Source organism: Eptatretus burgeri, chromosome 17 (assembly GCF_056783735.1).
Source record: "Eptatretus burgeri isolate ZD-2024b chromosome 17, Ebu_testis_v1, whole genome shotgun sequence".
NCBI lineage: Eukaryota > Metazoa > Chordata > Myxini > Myxiniformes > Myxinidae > Eptatretus > Eptatretus burgeri.
This window is the reverse complement of record NC_140977.1, coordinates 31,286,941-31,305,822: the sequence shown is the minus strand read 5'-3', so window position 1 is coordinate 31,305,822 and position 18,882 is coordinate 31,286,941. Positions and strand designations below refer to the sequence as shown.

The 18,882-nt window shown below is 43.4% G+C and overlaps 1 protein-coding gene across 9 annotated transcripts in view; it reads right to left on the bottom strand.

The window, feature by feature from the left end:
* DGKD (diacylglycerol kinase delta) overlaps positions 1 to 18,882 on the bottom strand; it is a 120,179-nt gene that overhangs the window by 31,367 nt on the left and 69,930 nt on the right. For all 9 annotated transcript variants that reach the window (XM_085862351.1, XM_085862352.1, XM_085862354.1 and 6 more), the window contains 9 exons: positions 18,449 to 18,611; positions 15,369 to 15,477; positions 14,035 to 14,174; positions 7,416 to 7,512; positions 7,130 to 7,227; positions 6,743 to 6,842; positions 2,699 to 2,830; positions 1,690 to 1,849; positions 1,118 to 1,345 (listed from right to left, as the gene is read on the bottom strand). In XM_085862351.1, the coding sequence (XP_085718477.1) occupies positions 1,118 to 1,345; positions 1,690 to 1,849; positions 2,699 to 2,830; positions 6,743 to 6,842; positions 7,130 to 7,227; positions 7,416 to 7,512; positions 14,035 to 14,174; positions 15,369 to 15,477; positions 18,449 to 18,611 (1,227 nt within the window). The remainder of the gene's footprint in view (positions 1 to 1,117; positions 1,346 to 1,689; positions 1,850 to 2,698; positions 2,831 to 6,742; positions 6,843 to 7,129; positions 7,228 to 7,415; positions 7,513 to 14,034; positions 14,175 to 15,368; positions 15,478 to 18,448; positions 18,612 to 18,882) is intronic.

The following is an 18,882-nucleotide window of genomic DNA, read 5'->3' as shown; positions in this document are numbered from 1 at the left end:
GGTGGAGGAGGAATAATGGTCTGGTGCTGTTTTTCATGGTTCGGGCTCGGCCCCTTAGTTCTCGTGAAGGGGAATATTAACACTACATCATACAATGACATTCAAGACGAGTCTATGCTTCCAACTTTGTGGCAACAGTTTGGGGAAGATCCTTTTTTGTTTCAGCATGACAATGCCCCCGTGACAAAGTGAGGACGATACAGAAATGGTTTGTAAAGATAGGTGTGGAAGAACTTGACTGGCCTGCACAGAGCCCTGACCTCAACCCCATCGAACACCTTTGGGATGAATTGGAACACCGACTGCGAGCCACACCTAATCACCGAACATCTGTGCCCGACCTCACTAATGCTCTTGTTGCTGAATGGAATAAAATCCACACAGCAATGTTCCAACATCTTGTGGAAAACCTTCCCAGAAGAGTGGAGGCTGTTATAGCAGCAAAAGGGGGGGGGGGGGACCAACTCCATATTAATGCCCATGATTTTGGAATAAGATGTTGGATGAGAAGGTGTACAATACTTTTGGCCATGTAGTTATATACATATATACAAAGACACACATATATATATATATATATATATATATATATATATATATATATATATATATATATATATATATATATATATATATATATATATATATATATATATATAGCAGTAAATGTGCGACTATCCAAACTGTGAGTGGTGAAAGCACCAGAACTGCGTCTCATATAGCCCTTGTCGCACGGTCCCAGGAGCGATAAGCCCCGCCTGCCACTCGGAACATGATTTCTCGCTTCACCAAGCACAATCTGGAGACAACACTGGATGCAGTCAGACACAATTATAATAATTAATGTCATTTTACGACCTGACACGAATGCCGTGATGTCACAGCTACGACACACGTTATTGTCTGCGACTCCCGGAAGAGCTTTTTCCCGCAGCACTAATTGCCAGATGTTATGTGTAATTTCATGTCAGAAGCTGTCACAAGTGAATGAAAAGTGGTTTCCTACCGGTTTCGACCTTGTTGGGACATCATCAGGGCAACAGAACACATTTGCAACCACTTGTAACTCAAGAGCACATTTGTAACCACTTGTAACCCAAAGATGAATGTGACGCACCTTTCTTGCAGGTTGGATCAGCGATTTTCCCCTGTTGCTCCAATGTGCCCTTCTCCACCTCCTGGCCTTCGGACTCTCCCATTCCCCCCTCTTGCTCCCGATCTCCCTCCCCTTCCAGCTGTTCAGGAACACGGGTAGTGAAGTGGCTCAGAGCAGCCATAGATGTTGAAATGGAGGAGCTTGAGATTGACAACTGGTTCTCAGTTTGGGCGTTTTGCTCATCCACAGCTGGAAGGTGGGTTGGGGTTGTGAAAGAAGCAAAGGAGGAGAATGAGGATGACAGTGGTAGTGGTTTGTGAGGGGAAAAAAGGACCTTGGAAATAAACATGTAATCATCTGCCATCATGTGACCAAAACCCGCTGCGGCTATCCGTCATGCTGCTGGAAGAAAGACCAATATCTGATTAACAATGGCTGCAGAGAACATCAACTTCCAAACAATAGACAACACAATGAAGATATTAATGCTGGTAATTTCCAGATGGATAGGTCGCTTCTGTTTTTTTGTGTATGTGCATGCGTTTGTGGATAACGACATGATTAGAAAACCCATTCCCAGTGCACCGCATTACCCTGCTCTGCATGCTCAATTATTTGTCTGATGGCCTTCTTGAGGCTGTTGGCACGTGACATGAGCTGCTCTCGTGGCCGAAAGATCTGCGGCTTGGAGGCCCGGCGAGAGAACCGGGTTCCAGGAGCGGCCGAACATTCGGCCTCAGGTGAAGAACCAGACTGGACAACAATAAGGGTGGGTGGTAGGGTGTGGGGATGGGGGGGGGTTGAAAAGGGGTGCATGTGAGATATGTTGAAAAACACGTGGAAGGGCAAGTTTGACAGATACAAAGGTGAAGCAAATCGATAATGGTTTGAAGTGTGAAACAAAAACATAGAGATGATACTTGTATATTCTGATCCAACTGATCCATGAGCCAAAGATTTCGAATATTCTATCAGTTCAGAAACCAAAATTCCACCAGCAGAGTCTGAACTAATAGCTTCAAAGCGTTACCATCGGAAGTGATTTAAGCAGATTTAAAGAAGAAAAGCAACAACACATAAGAGGGGAATTTGATGACCCTGTCGTCAGGGGTGAAAGTCATGAAAGGATATAAATATTAAAAATACGAGTTCCCTACAAAGAAACCTCAACGCATGAGGAGGCCATTTAGCCCATCATGCTTGCACAGAGGTTGCCAACCTATGGTTGTTTGTTCATACTATATCCTTTTTAAATGCTGAGCAACAAACAAAGAAGCAGCATGGACCAAAATCTTTGGCCAAGTCGAGAACGACTCAGCCGGGGTTCAAACCGCCAACCTCGCAGACTCAGAGTTTTCAACTGATCCGTCCAGCGTATTAATACTACTACTACTACTACTACTACTACTACTACTACTACTACTACTACTACTACTACTACTACTACTACTAACCCTAACAGCCCAAGTAAGGGCCATAGTGAGTTTAACCCTTTTGCACTTAGTTCCCTTGGGACAGGGGGAAATGCGAGTTTTAATAATACATAAGACATCAAACAAATGAACAGTCACTTCTCAATTTACATATAGTAGGATTCCTCACCCCAGATGCAGGAATCTCTGCTGGCTCTTCCACAATGGTTGTCGTGGCGATGGGTGCAGGGCCAGAGGATGCTTTTGACTCGTCATTGAGGGTGCACAGCAGAGACGCCAGCTTCTCATTCAACACAGAACACTGTCCCACCACAACACAGCACATCAACATTACACGACGGGAGGCCAACCGTTAGTTGGAGCACACCATTGTTAAGGAGCCAGACAATTTATTATGACAGAAAGAAAATGCCTTGTGCTTCGACTTTAAAAACACTAATCCTCCAGAAAGACCGTATTCTAATATGTGTTATATTAGGATCTGTCTATATCTGGAGCCAACTCGACACAATGCCTTTGGGATTTAAGTGTTGAATTATCATCTGTTGTTTGTGTGGCAAAAAATATGTTACTAAATCTACCATGTCAAATCCCATGAAAAAAACACACACACTGTTATCTGTTTTACTATTAGGGAAGTTATTCCTGTTATCTGATGCAGCTTCGTGTGTAATTGCTTGGTACTCCCTTTGTCAATGAAACCCCAGGTCCCCTGAGTGCAAAGAAGCTGCCTGTTTCATCATGACATCTACTCCAATACACTTCCCTTGGAAGTTGGCATCTTTTAGGGCATTAGTCTCGAACCAATCGTTTTGTAAGGCACCTTGCACCAAGCAATGTTGATACTCAAGCATAATGGGCAGAAAAAGAAAAAAAAACGATTATTTTCACCAACCCAGAACCTTGGCAAATTCAGACAAAAATATTTTTTAAAGCATTAACGAACTGTCTTGTCTTATTGAAGAGGATCGAAAACGTCACTGTATAAAATTCTGATTGTTTTTCCTCCTTTCTCTTTTCTCCAATCCGTGTCAGTGACCTCAGACTCGGGGAAGAGCAAAGACTGGCAGGATAGCCTGGAGGTATGCACACTCACCTCTGAGCTGTCTAACCTAGGTTTGAATCTTGGCCAAACTCTAAACTGCCATCTTGGTATTTTGCATGCAGGTCGAGGCTTCAATATGTGTGCCGTCCCTCGAATGGATGTTAAATTGGGCTTCTTGTCTGCCGGCATTAGTTGGTGGACATTAAATATCTCACAGTGGCCTTTAGTGGTATGAGAGCTCTCGCCGGCACAGTCCAAATTGCAAATTTCTACTCTAACCTTCAGGGCCACTGCATCAGTGTCACAAGATGTGCACTGCAAGACCTGATGCAAACCCGTAACTACATATTGCTTTTGAATGAATGAATGAACGAGCAAATGGAGGAAGGATCTTTCATGTGCATTGCTATGTGGAACAAGGAGACGAGGACGGGTCACTGTACTTTTACCTGGATTACAAGGGTATTAAAAGACAATGGATGCATCAACAGTGTTGTGCATGTTTTTTTTTCGTCCATTATTGTCTTTTAATGTCCATGCAAGTTGAACCTGAATCTCAGAATCATGAGTACTCTGCAGGGAAACTTGTGTCACTGTTATGCTCTTCCTCCGTGCAATCCTTCAAGCTTGCCACTCACCATCATGGCATTTCAATACCCCCTGCCTGCACATGATTTGTTCTTTCATGTATACATCTTGTACTCTTGATCACTTGCCTGCCTGCAGATATTACCATCCTGATGCCCGCGTGTCTCTTCCATCTGTTCTTCCTCAAAATTTCCTTTATGCAGGGGGAGGCCGATTAGTAGTATACTGCTGCTCTGCCATATTCACATCACTCCTTCAGCCACAACTTATCACATAATTTCCAAAATTCCATAACCAGCTATTTGGAGCCAACTCGACGTGCTTTTCCGTAATTAGCTTTTCTATAAGGCTGACCAGCCCCAATTGCGATTTTAGTGTGAAAAGCCATGACGAGGTTGGGTGATTGCATGTGATGGTCAAGGCAGATGGAAATGGCCATTTCACCTGACATCAACCAGGCTTTCGATACCACTGCCATCTACATGCTTTCCAAGCCGTCTGCAAATGGTCCGTCCTTGACTGAATGACAGATTTTGTATCATTCCTTTAATGTTTGTCTTGTACTCTTCACTTATGACATGATTCCCTGCAAAACCTCAGATAAACTGAAAGACCACTCTGAACCAGATTCTGTGGCATAATGGTTGGAGCATCTGCTCCAATGTCTTGCAGGTTGACTGGTGGTTCAAAACGAGCCTGAGCCAAATAATACCAAAGACTTATACATGGTAGACGCTGCTTCCTTACTTGAGGATCTACATTTAAAAAAGAAAAGGACAGAGCACAGACAAACTGCTTCTGCTTTTCCAACAATGGAAGGAGGTCCTCAATCTTACATGAGATCAGGGCTGTCTCTCTGGACATATCTCATGCTTTTGATAGTCTGGAATCCTGCCTTGCTCTCCAAACTCTCTAACTTTCGAATCCAAGGCAAACACCACACATGGTTTACTGACTTCCTCTACCCTACTCTCATAGCCAACGTGTGGCACTCAATAGAATCATTTCATCTCTTCTCCCTGTCAAGGCTGGAATGCCCCATGGTAGTGTTCTGGGCCCAGTCCTATTCCTGATCTTCATCAATGATCTCTCTGACTCTCTGGAAAATCCTCTTTATCTCTTTGCTGACTACATCCTCTGCTGTGACATCCCTCATCCTTCAGACAGGCAAGCTGCAGCCTTTTCCCTCTCTTCAGACATTGATAGAATCACATCAGCTGGTCAAACACTTGAAATATATCTTTAAATCCTGACCTATATATCTCTATCTCTATCTCTCTCGACCAGCTGATGAATCCTCCCATCTACTTCCTCAACAAACCTCTTGATGAAAGTCATTCCGTCAAACTTTTGGACTTCACCATCAGCCATGATCTTTCTTGGGCAAACCAGATGTCTAAGTTGACCTCCAAAACAAGCCGACGACTGGACATCCTCTGTTGTGCAAAGTCCTTCCTTGGAAAATCTGAACTTTTATCAACTTACAAGGCTTTCGTCCGTAGCTTCATCGAGTACTGCCCTCCCTTTGGGGCTGGCACCCGTCTCACTCTTTGTTCAGCTCAACGCCATGGAAACAAAGATCTCAAAGCAAACTCTCACGTTGTTGCTGTTACTTTGAAATAAAAAGTACAGCATTGTATCTTCTGTTTAATAATAGCTGGCAAAGCTACTGATTCGTCAGCTTTGTGTCTGTTCAATCTTGCTCTTCCTTGTCAATTTCCTGATGTTTCAGAATAATACCCTCAATTTTCCAAACAATGATGAACTACTCTGTCCAGTGCACATATGTATGCCCATTCACAAGATTATTACGTCATAAAGGTTGTTTTCACCTTTGCCTGTCGATTTGTCTGTCTCTCTGTCTGTTAGCACTACATCTCAAAAAGTTGTGAACGGATTCAGATGAAATTTGTTGGACAGTTTGGGTGTGTGACGAGGATGAACGGATTCGATTTTGGCGAAGATCTGGATCTGGATACTATAATTTTAAAAGTGATTCTTCACCATTGAGAGATCGGGCCAAAAACGATATATAGCACGATATCTCAAAAAAGTTGTGCACTGATTATGACAAAACTTGGTCGGTGAGTTTGGTAGGTGACAATAACAAGCTGATTCGATTTTGGTTCAGGTCCAGATTCATATCCGGTCTCTCAGTCGGATATAAAACGTAAGCTGTTCAGCCTGGCAGAGGGAAATGCTGTATTGACTGCCATTGTAGTTAATCACGTGGCCACTCATTGGTCTCCACCACAATGGCAGCTCACAATTATTTCAGCCTCCTCTGTTGAAGGTATTTTATTACATCCAGTTTATAAAAATGGAAAAGTTGTGATAAAGCAGGTACGGCAAAGCACAAACACTGTCCATTAAAACAACATTTGAAATGTTTGATTGAAGTCTTTCGGAAATCAGCTGGTGACATCTCAGCAGGTTTGGAGTTGTTTTCACTCCTACACCCGGCAATGGCATGTGATAAGGAATCAAAAGACTCAAACAGCAAAGTGTATCAGATGCTCTTCCAGAATATGGTGGTGTGAGGTGTGCTGAAATAGGTTGTGATGCAGGGGTGAAACATGCCTTTACAGCCATTATCTCGGCCTCCTGCGGGTTGTCAGTCGTCTGTTCATACTCTCTCCCTACCTGGGCCACAAAATCCTTCACAGTCTCACACAAAACCCTAGGATGGAATTGAAGAAGGAAGGAGGTGGTAATGAGCGAGAAATTACAAATTGATGACACTTCGAGAGGGGCGAGGAGAGGATGCAAATTGGAGCATATTTTTAGGAAAATGGGAAAAGTCGTTTGACATTTCAATTCGCTACAACTAAACTGCTTCACTTGTATTCACATTACCAAACTTCTTGAAAATTACTGAGCACAAAGACGATTACTTCTGATCCTTTGTTCCCATCATCCAAATCTACCCACCCTTCACCTCCACAGTTTCCACATGAAAGCACTTACTTGGCAGAAGATATCACAACAGCATGCTGGTCCGAGTTTAGAATCTTGGTTAGATGTTCAGCCACTGACAGCTCATAGGAAGCAATATGTGCCTGAATCTGAAATGTAGAAAGAGGTGCAAAAACAGGGTGAGCTATGATGGGTCGGTTAAGGATGGGGAAGAATGCAATTCAAGGTAGGAAACCAAAAAAAAAAAAAAAAAACAGCAAGGATGTGATAACATCATGAACTGGGAATGAAATGACAGTTGGAGAAGTAAGCAGAATGATGGAATGGTACTCATCACCTTCGACTCCTCAGCATCTTCTTCCGGCACCAATGAAACAGCATCTGAAGCTATGGGATCCCGAGCATTCTGTGATTCACATGCCATGATGCTCCACCTAGCAAGAGATATGGAAGATAATGTTGAGTCAGCTGCCTTGTCTGCACTCTTGCTTATATAATTTTTAAAAGTCTGAGGATTTTAAATAAAAACGAATTTTGCTTCCAGAACCTGTTGTAATTGTTCATATATCTTTCGAGAAGAAAATAGTGTTTAAGAACCCCACCCCCCAACCCCCTCCCTTCCTATAAATTGTTGCATACCTGCAGGTGGGACTCATAATTGACTCCCAGTCTTCTTTAAAGCAGAACTGACTTTCCTTGGAAATCTTCACATGACTCTCCAAGGGCTATAACTATCTCTTTTGGTTCAATGAACGGTTAATACCCAAAACATCAGCTTCTCCTTGATTCCCATGGAGGTTAGCATGCATCAATTAAATTCTTGTTGATGTCATCCGCTGTTCTCCCTGTCCACCGACGCAGATTGACGCAAGCCTTCACCTGCAAAACTAGTTATTACCTCCAACACCCAAGGTGGATTGAGGATATGTTTTCACCCCTGTCTATCTGTTTGTCTGTCTGTCTGTGAGCATGATATTTCAAGAAGTTGTGGACGGGTTATGACTTAACTACGTGGATGACTTGGATAGGTGACAAGAACAAGCTGATGAGATTGGTTCAGGTCCGGATGCAGATCCGGCCTCTCAGTGGGATACAAACGTAAAGCGTTCAGCCTGGTGGAGGTATGCATTCTAACAAAGTGCCGTTCTCATTCATTCTGTAACCCATTACACTGGGATGTTTCATCCATAAAGGGTATCTCAGTTCACCACGCTAGTATTGGCCAGGACATCAGCACAGAGCACATACAAAGGATGAGGAACTTCTCAATTAAGCTTCTTCATTTATTTTTCTTTTAGAAACCAAACTTTATTCAGGGTTTTCAGACTACACACATTACAGTGGTGTGAAAAGGTTTGTGAACCCTTTGAAATTTTCTGTATTTCTGTATAAATTTGACCTAAAATGCGATCGGATCTTCATCAAAGTCCCAGTAGTAGATGAAGGGAACATGATTAAACAAATAGCACACCAAAATATATTTATCTATTCATTGAGCAAAATTATCCAATGTTCAATTTCTTTGTAGGTAAAGTATGTGAACCTTTATATTCAGTAACTGGTGGCACGTCCTTGAGCAGCAATAACTTCAACCAAACGTTTCCTGTAACTCTTGACCAGTTCTGCACATCGGCTTGGAGGATTTCTGGCCCATTCCTCCTGACGGAACTGCTTCAACTCAGAGATATTTGTGGACTTTTTTATGCATGAACTACTCTCTTCAGGTTCTGCAACAGAATTTCAATTGAGTTAAGTTCTGGACTTTGACATGGCCATTCAGAAATGCCAAAGCTCTTCTGCTTCAGCCATTCTGTTGTAGATTTACTTGTGTGTTTAGGATCGTTGTCTTGCTGCATGACCCGCTTTCTGTAAAGCTTCAGCTCACGGACAGATGCACCGACTTTGATCTCCTGTAGACTTTGCTACTTCAATCCAGAATTCATTGTGCCACCAATGATGGCAAGCCGTCCAGGTCCTGAGGCAGGAAAACAGCCCCAAAGCATGATACTCCCACCACCATGCTTCACGGTTCAGATGAAGTTCTTATGTTAGAATGCAGTGTTTGGTTTTCACCAAACATAGCGTTTCTCATTTAAGCAAAAAAGTTCCAATTTAGACTCATCTGTCCACAGAAGATTCTTCAAATAGCCTCCTGGATCATCCAGGTGGTCTTTGGCAAACTTGAGACAGGTGGCAATGTTCTTCTTAGAGAGCAGTGGTTTCCTCCCTTGCTATCCTCCCAAGCACTCCATTCTTGTTCAGTGTTTTCCTGATGGTAGACTGATGAACACTGACATGAGCCAATGCAAGAGATTCCTGCAAATCCTTAGATGTTGTCCTGGGGTTCTTTGTGACCTCTTGGATATTTATTGTACGCCTTGCTCTTGGAGTGATTTTCGTGAGATTACCACTCCTGGAATGAGTAACAATGGTGTTGAATTTTCTCCATTTGTACATGATCTGCCTGACAGTGGATTGGTGGAGCCCAACATCTTTAGAAATGGTTTTATAACACTCTCCAGACCGATGAGCTTCGACAACTATATTAATGAGGTCCTCAGAAATCTCTTTATCGGGGCATGACATGCTTCCACAAATTTGTGTGGTGAAGACCAGACGATGGTGGTGATGAACAAAGTTTATGTTTTTCACATAGGGCAGGGCCACCCAAGCTCACTCCTGATTGTCATCCCATTGATTGAAACACTTGGCTGTAATTACCCTCTCAATTGAGCTGATTAACCTGTAGGTTCACGTACTTTTTCCAACAAGGAAATTGAATGTTGGATGATTTTGCTCAATAAATAAATGAAAAAGTACACAAGGACACAAGGAAATGAGATGCAGGTGGACGACATTCAGCCTGTCATGCCTGCGCCACATCAACACCACACCAATTTATCAACACCGGACCAAAAAAAGAAAAATGCGTTCTTCTTTTTCTTTCCAGCGGAGGGGGCATGAATGAATACAGTTCTTGGATAAAAAAAAAAACAAAAAAAAACATACATCAACCACACAACACCCCTTGACGAGACCCCCACCAACAGCACTCCATACACTGCACCAAATCACCCATCAATGCTCAAACTACCTAAAAGTCATGCCAACATTCCTATACCCCTCCATCTCCATAACTTCCAAGTAACTATTTAATTCTAAATTAAACGTATCTTAAACTTACTGTTTCTGCTGCCACTATCTTTCCAAGGAGACCATTCCATGCATTAACGACCCTCTGAGTAAAAGTCCCCTGCTTTATTACCATCTCAACTCTCCTCTTCTTTACTCTCAAGCTATGGCTCCTGGTCCTATCACTGTCCACTCTGTTGAATAATTCATCTGCACTTATTTTAGCCATAACATTCATGATCTTAAACATCTCTATCATATCTCATCGTTACCGCCTCCTTTCTCATGTATAAAGCCCCGTCTCCTTCAGCCGCTCCTCATAGCTGAGTCTAGGTAGGCACAGAATCAATCTAATAGCCCTACGCTGAACCTTCTCTATGATATCTTTGTTCTTCCTGAGCTGTGGTTACCAGAACTGCACACAATATTCTAGATATGGCCCTCACGAAATTCCTGTACAATGTAAACAACACCACTTTTGATTTATAATTGATCCCCCTACTCATACAACCTAAAAACCGATTTGCTCTACCTACAGCTGCCTGGCACTGTGCTGCCTGCTTACCTCCCATATCTATTACCACCCCCAGATCCTTCTCCCATGTGACACGCTCCAAAATTACCCCTTGTATCCTGTCATCTCTATTTTCATTGTTCTTTCCCATCCCCAACACCTTACACTTGCTCAGGTGAAATTCCATCTGCCAGTCTTTTACCCAATCTCTACAAGTATCAGTACTTTCTTGTATCTGATCACCACCCCCTCTGCCATCCACCTCACCTCCAAAGCTTCGTGTCATCTGCTAATTTGGAAAGCTTACTCTTTACCCCACTATCCAAATCATTGATGTAAATAATGAATAGTAATGGTCCGAGGACTGATCCCTGAGGTACCCCGCTTCTTACATCCTCCCAGCAAGACATCCTCCCACTAACAGCCACTTTTTGCTTCCTTCCACTAAACCAGATTGCAATCCAATTAACTACCTGACCAGCCACTCCACAAGCCCTCACCTTGGCCAACAACCTCCGATGTGGTACCTTATCAAATGTCTTCTTAAAGTCTACACATACTGTGTCCACTGCCTTTCTCTCATCCACCCAATCAAACACTGCTTCAAAGAACTCTAAAAGATTTGTTAAACAGGAACTCCCTTTGGTAAACCTGTGCTGACTACCTTTAATTAGTTTGTTTTTATTTAAATGGTTCCTCATCTGGTCCCTAATTAATGTCTCCAACACCTTCCCCACAATTGAAGTCAAACCAACAGGTCTATAGTTTCCCAATTCTTCTCTGGATCCTTTCTTAAATCATGGAATTGCATTTGCTACTCTCCAATCCTCCGGTACCTGTGGTGACTCCAGTGAGCTATTGAAAATATCCGTTAACATCTCGCTTACCTACTCAGCCATCTCCATCAACACTCTCGGGTGCATATTATCTGGCCCCGGAGCCTTATTTACTCGTAGACTTCCTAGCTGTTCCTTTACTTCCTCCACTCAAGGATTCCGAGGATTACAGGGAAATTATGCGCAGGAGGAGGTCATTCGGCCCATCATGCCTGTGCCACACCAATACCAGATTCAATAAATCCGTCAATACCCCTTCCCTTCGTGTGCAGCCTTTTTGGCTGCAACACTGGTACTCATTTCGCCGACCTCGGAAGGATGACAGGCTGAGTCAACGCCGTAGTGTTAATGCAGCAGCTGACGGGGCTTGAACTCAGGATGCTGGAATCCAAAGCCACCAACCTAACCAATAAGCCAACACCACTCCAACCTGGATCTTCTGTAAAAGCCCTTCTTCACCTCCTTGATAGATACTCTCAGATATTGGCAATTCTCCTGACTGTTCTTGTGTAAAAGTTGAAGAAAAATACCTGTTTAATAAGCCTGCCATCTCACTTTCATCACTAACCACTCTCCGGGTGCTATTCCTCAATGGGCCCACACTGGTCCTAACCTGTTCTTTTCCCCTGATATACATAAAGAAAGCCTTGCTATTATGTTTAATATTCTTAGCCATGTCCTTCTCATACTCTCTTTTGGCTTGCCGAGTTATTTTCTTAACCTTCCTCTGTTTACTCCAATAGTGATATACATCAAACTCCAGTCCTGATATTTTAAACATAATAAATGCCTTCTGCTTCTCAATAGAATTCATTATCTCACTGCTCAACCACCCTCTTTTAAACGAGAAAGTAGGTTTTTTTTGTGTGCTCTTTGTTTTATGAGGTTCTCTTTATATATTATTCGGACTTCGATGAAGATGTGCTGACATCTGAGGTCAAATTGATGCAGAAATACAGAAAACTCTGAAGGGTTCACAAACTTTTTCTCACCACTGTACCATGCATCAGATCCAAACACCTATCTCTTTCACAAGCCTCAACTTTGTACACCAAAAAATATTAAATGATGTAAACCAAATATTTGTGAATTGCTCTTTGTGCTGAGTTATTAGAAGACTCACCAAGTCACTCACAAAAGTTTGTGAACCCACCCCTTAATAGGGGAATCCCCCCTCCCCAACTGAGAACCCCTAGTGTTAAGCAATTAACGTTTTACTTACAATTTGAATCAGAATGTGAAGTGTGAGGCAGGCTGGCAGGATGGCTGAGAGGTACGCACATTTGCCTTTGAGCTGTCTGACCTGCGTTCAAATCTCGACTCTGCTCGAAACTATAGCCCTGGTATTCTGTTTGCTGGGCAAGGCACATCAGGCATGTGCCGTCCCTCGGATGGACGTTCAGCCGGAAGACCCGTCTGCCAGTACTTGTCATTGGCGGACGTTAAAGATACCAGTGTCTGTCCAGAAGAGTGGGTGAGTTATCACGGGCACCCTGAACAAATCACAAATTCCTTCCAACTTCTGGTCGATGTCAGGCCTTTTCAGCTGGTTCGTGAAAGACTTGGGCCATCAACGTTTCACGGCCTGCCATTCAAGGAGGTGCAAGTGATTGTGTACGTGATATTTCAAAAACCCGTTGAATGTTTTGCTTTCACATTGTAGATATCTATTCCTCATGACATTATCTCAACCTAATTAGGTCACGTTGGCTGAATTATGTTGCAATGGCAATCATCGAGGTAACTTGGCATGTGTATGCCACATTTCAAAAACCGTTCAAGATTTAACATTCATATTACACGGATCTATTCCTCATATTCGGCAATCCTAACTACCAGCAATTGTTTACTGCAGATGGAACGAGAAAGGCACTTGGGAGAGCGAATACCTCTGCCAGGCTGAACAGCTTACATTTTGTATCCAACTGATCGGCAGGATCTGCATCCGAGCCTGAACCAAAATCGAATCAGCTTGTTCTTTTCACCTACCTAACTCATCCACCAAGTTTTGTCATAATCCATCCGTAACTTTTTGAGATATCCTGTTCACAGACAGACAGACAGAGTGGTGAAAACATAACCTCCGTCCACCTTCGGTGGAGGAGGTAATAAAACAACTGCAGTTCTGCAGAAAGATTCAGAAAAATGGACTCGAGAAAAGGCCAAGGAAGGTCCCAGAAGAATCTCCAGAATGAGAGCTGCGTATTAGATAACACTGATTAGCTGGTCAGGGTTTTAAAGGAAAATATTTTTAGTCTGTGATGTTAGTGAACCAACCTTTGACACAGGATAGCCCTCAGCACAGAGGTAGTTGGATCGGGTTAAACACATATTCTCCGCTTTTTGCTCCCCAACCTCTCATTTCCACTTCCTCGAGCACAGCCGGGCCAATCAAAAGCAAATGGTGTTTTTTTTTTTTAAAAGGAAAATCTCAATTGTCTTTTCAGATAAGTGATCTTTTTCCCCTAACTTACCGATCGAGCATCTTGGTACTGGCCCTCTCCAGCTTCTCGAGGATCTGCGGGAGCTGGGTGTCATCGTCGCAGGCTGAACCCCACCCCAGCACGCGTGCCAAGTCATTTCCTGTACCCAGGGGCAGCACCCCCATCTGGCACTACCATAGACCACAGAGATGGGAACATGACAGAGAGGAGTCGTCATGAACGATGAAGCAGTTAGATTTTAGTGATACCCCCTTTACCCCCCGAACAGCCATATTTTCCATCACAGGTCATTCCCTCAGCAAAACAATCATTTCAGAGTCATCATTGAATGAGACAAAGGTAAATCTATAAGTCAATCTCCATCAGTACACTTGAGTTGTATCTACCATCACAAGCACATGTTTTCTACCTTTTCCTCCAAACCTCTCATTTCCTCTTTATCTAATATTATCCTCATTCACCTCCACTTAACTGCTTTTCCTCATTTGATTTGCCAGTGCATCAAGCCAGAAGTTATCACAATATGGCAGCAAGAGAGCAAAAACTCAATTAAGCCGTTTTAGACCCTTAATGAGCACATTTCAGGTCCAACGATTTTATACAAATGTGTTTATACATTATCTGCCACGACTGTAATGGTGACAAGTCTGGAGACGGCGATGGTTCACGAGCAATGTACACGGTTCGCCTTTTTTATTTTTTGACCTTCGAGGGGACGCCACGGGAAAACTAGCGGGATTCCGGAAAAACGTAAATGATGAAAGTTGTAGTACTCGAAGAGCACTACTTGCATACCAAGTTTCATTCGAAACAGTTGAAAACCCTAGGAGTTAGATTGCCCAATTTATTGATTTTTTTTTTTTGACATTTTCTAAGTTCCTGACCTTGTGACCTTGACCTTGGAACGAAAATGAAAAATCGAACTCCGTGGGGCTATGCAGGTGCCAATGGGCTAACCAAATACCGAAATCCCTGCCAGATTCGACAAACCCCCTCGGAGAAGATGTAACTTGAAATCAGCTACCCCCTAAAAACACGTTTTTTGGGCGTGGCTCTGCCCATAATGGGCGCAGCATGCCCATTCTCAGGAAAACACAACTAGATCATGAAACAAACCTCCCACCCAAATTTTATCAGGATCGGATCAAAACCCACGGAGCTATGCTCGGGACAGACGGACAGACAGACAGACAGACAGACACACACCGATAACGAATATAGTGGTCACTTACTGACTCGTGAACCAACAGTAAGACATAAAACGTGCAAGGTGTTGTGCATATTGAATACATCTTGGTAGGGAATGCAATGTGGAATCATAAACAGCCAACTTGTATTTAACTACTTCCACTCCATATATGCACCTGCTTGTGTAGGCTCAGCTGATCTATCTCAGAGAGTACCCAGCCCACACTGCCATCCCCACCGCACACCAGGATACGGAACGTGTGGAACTTCTGGAAGAGACGCAGCCTGAGCGGAGTGTTTTTGGGGGAGAGAAGAGGATGCTTATCAAATACACCGAGCACATATGCGGATTTTTAATAAATTAAATTAATGAAGCAAAATGTTGGGGTGAACTGCAACACAACTTTTGCTATTAAAACAGAACAGTTTTCAAACAAAAAGGCATTTCATTGCAATACCACGTGGTGACGATGTTTTAACTCGATCTTTCCTTCTGTTATGCTCGAAAGGAGGTTCAGTACTACCAAAGCAGCCCCACGACGACGCTTACAACTACATGGTTTACCATTGCCTTCTCAGTGCTAGTCAGAGCAGGAATTTGTAATTTGTTCATGATACCGGCTCGAGCTCGTCCACTCTTCACGGAGGACACCGGGGGATGTTTAACGTCCAACAACTAGCGCTGGCAGACAGGACATCCAGTTTTAACATCCATCAAAGGGACGGCACACACATGGACGAAACACCTTGGCTGCGAAACACCGGGATGACAGTTTATAGCTGGGACGGGATTGATACCCAGGCTAGACAGTTCAGAGGTGAGCATGCACGGCTCTGGGCCATCCTGACAATTGTAATGTTTTCACGACACTAAGAGAAATGTTTTGTTTTGATGTTAACTTCCATAAGCCAGAAAAATGAGAATGTGTAAGGACTGGTGGACTTGTCTTCCACCGACGGCAATTTTCTTTCCGAACCACATTTAAAAAAATGCTTTTCTAATGAATAGATCTTTAACAAATGACTTTTTGTGGGGGCGTTGGGGGCACGGGGAGGTGAAGATGTCACCTCCTATCATTGGCTTTTATATTTTTAAGACAGTTTTTACAATACCAAAGGCACTCAACAACAACAAACGAGAGCAAAGACGATGACGTGCCATCACAAATCCCCACACTTCGCACCGAAAGCAAAATTGAAAGATGACAAAACGTTCCACCATGAATGACTCAATATCAAATTTAGAGTTACAAACAAATCTTCTGTTTTGACTCCAGTGACCCGAAGTCCCCACCTCCTGGGACATGAACCGGAGGTCAAACGAAAAAATCATTCCACATTTCATGCGTCCCCCAATTTTTATTGCATAAACAAAGTTTAATTTAAAAAAATTTTTAAAAAATGTGCCCGTAATCACATTTTTTGGTATTTTACCACTTGACCCCCCCCCAGGGGGGGGGGCAGAGCCAAAAATGGTGCTGCTCTCACACCTTCTTGCCATGTGATCATAACTACCAAGTTTGGTGAATTTCTGCATAACCGTCGAAGAGGAGATAGTGCAACAGACGGACAGACGGAGCCGATTACAATATCCTCCTCTTTGTTTGTTTTTAAATGCGAGGATAAAAATCATGAATACAATGTCAACGATTTTATACAAATGTGTTTACATTTCCTGCTGCTGTTGTCATGGTGTCATGTCACGTATTAAAAAGTGCTGTCCGCTTTTAGACAATCCGAACAGCTTCAGGTCTGCAACCATGTGATATGATGGAGATAATCTGTGAGTATATGGGGAGCGATTGGGGGAGCAATCCCCCAAAAAACTTAAATGACAAGGATGGCTGAGATTGGTCCATCAGGTGCAGATACACATAGAGCACCTATCAAGTGAATGGCTTTGTGCCAAAAGAGAATGACCCCATCACTTCAAGCAGTGACAGTGCTGGGCAATTGCATGGGGCCCCGAGGCAACAAGGGCCACAACACGACCTATCGTGGTCCACAATCTTTGGAGATGGGGCCCCCCCCCAAGAGTGGTGATGGTGGTGGTGGTGGTGGTGGTGGTGGTGATGGTGGTTGTGGTGGGTGGTGGTAGTGATGATCAGCAGTCTCACTTTGATGACAAAACAAATCAACTTGTAAGTGGTGTTAAACACAGTGCGAAAGGAAGGCTCCAACTCAAGGAAAAAAATGTCACGTCATGAATCGGGGGGGGGGGGGGCGTTTTCCCCTGTTGTTTAACTAGACAAGACTATTACAAAATTAGGGGGTGAGGTTAGTCGAGAAAGCAGGTTAAGCAGAATAATAACAACTGTGTTTAATGTGTACAATTACAACAAGAATGATAATAAAATGTGAAGAAATCCTCATGTCAATACAAATATACGAACCCACATGTGCCACGGCGGAACATTGCGGTGTTTTTTTATTTTTCATCAGAAGTGTCTTGGAGCAGCTAAAGATTCGTCTTCATTCGTGTGCAGCACAAGGCTGTGGGGTAGCATCAATGGCTAACGGCACGGCTGTGCCGCTGATGCAATGCCCCTGCTGGTTAGCGCAGGGTGTGTTCATGGTTCCGGCAATAGCTCACCTAATCTTCGCAAAAAACACCATGGGATCTTTAACATCCACCAACGAATTCTGGCAGATGGGATGCCCTTTTAACGTCCATCCGAGGGACAGCACGCACATTGATGAATCACCCTGTCTGTGAAACACCGGGATGAGAGCTTATAGCTGGGTCAGGATTCAAACCCAGGCTCGGCAGATAAGAAGTGAGCGTGCGTACCTCGAGGCCATCCTGTCAGCCGCAGCTAAAGATGAAACAAAATTACCCCAACGGTGGTAAAAAGTGAAAGATAGCTCAACAGAAGGCGAAAATGATTAAAAATCACCAAAAAATTAACTTCATTTCCATTACACAACGGGTGGTAGAGAATTTGCGTCAGCACCATCTTCCAAACCCCGAGAGTAGGGGTGGTGGCCAAACAAAGTAGCTCCAACCTTGATCTTATGATACAATCAGTCCCCTTGGCAAGCTTGGTTGAGATGGGATAATTAACTACCGAATGCATCAGGCACACATATGCAGAGACAGACAGACAAACAGACAGACACCAAATTGCGTATTTTAGTATGATGATGACAGGAGCTCCCACTGGGAACACTATTTTGCTTTGCATGGGGTCTTCAAATGACACAAGTCATAAAAAGACATGATTTGACCAATACCACCATAGTCTTACAGTCATACCCCAAGTGTGGCCCTCCATTCATCAGGTCAAAGACCTGTGCTGGATTGAGCAGCTGCTTGAAGCGCCGTAGAAACTTGACGCCCTGATTGTCTCCACTCTTTGAGTTTACAAAGACCAAGAGTGGGCTGCTGCAAGATGGAGGGCAGGATGCTTTCCAGAAGCCTGGGTGCCGGAAGAAAAGGTTGAGGACAACAGTTTGCATGTTGTGCACGAATGGCTGATGTCGAAAGAGCAAGCAACAAAGCTCTTGTGCAGAAACAGAGCAATCTGTTCACATTGGCAAAAACCGTATCTACGACGGCAAAACCATGCATGATCGTTTTATCCTCAACAGCAACATTTTTTTTAAGAAAGAAAATTCAAACGTTGCCAAAATTTCAAAAAACAGCCTCAAGCTCTCCTTACATTCACATTTATACACCTCTTCACACAG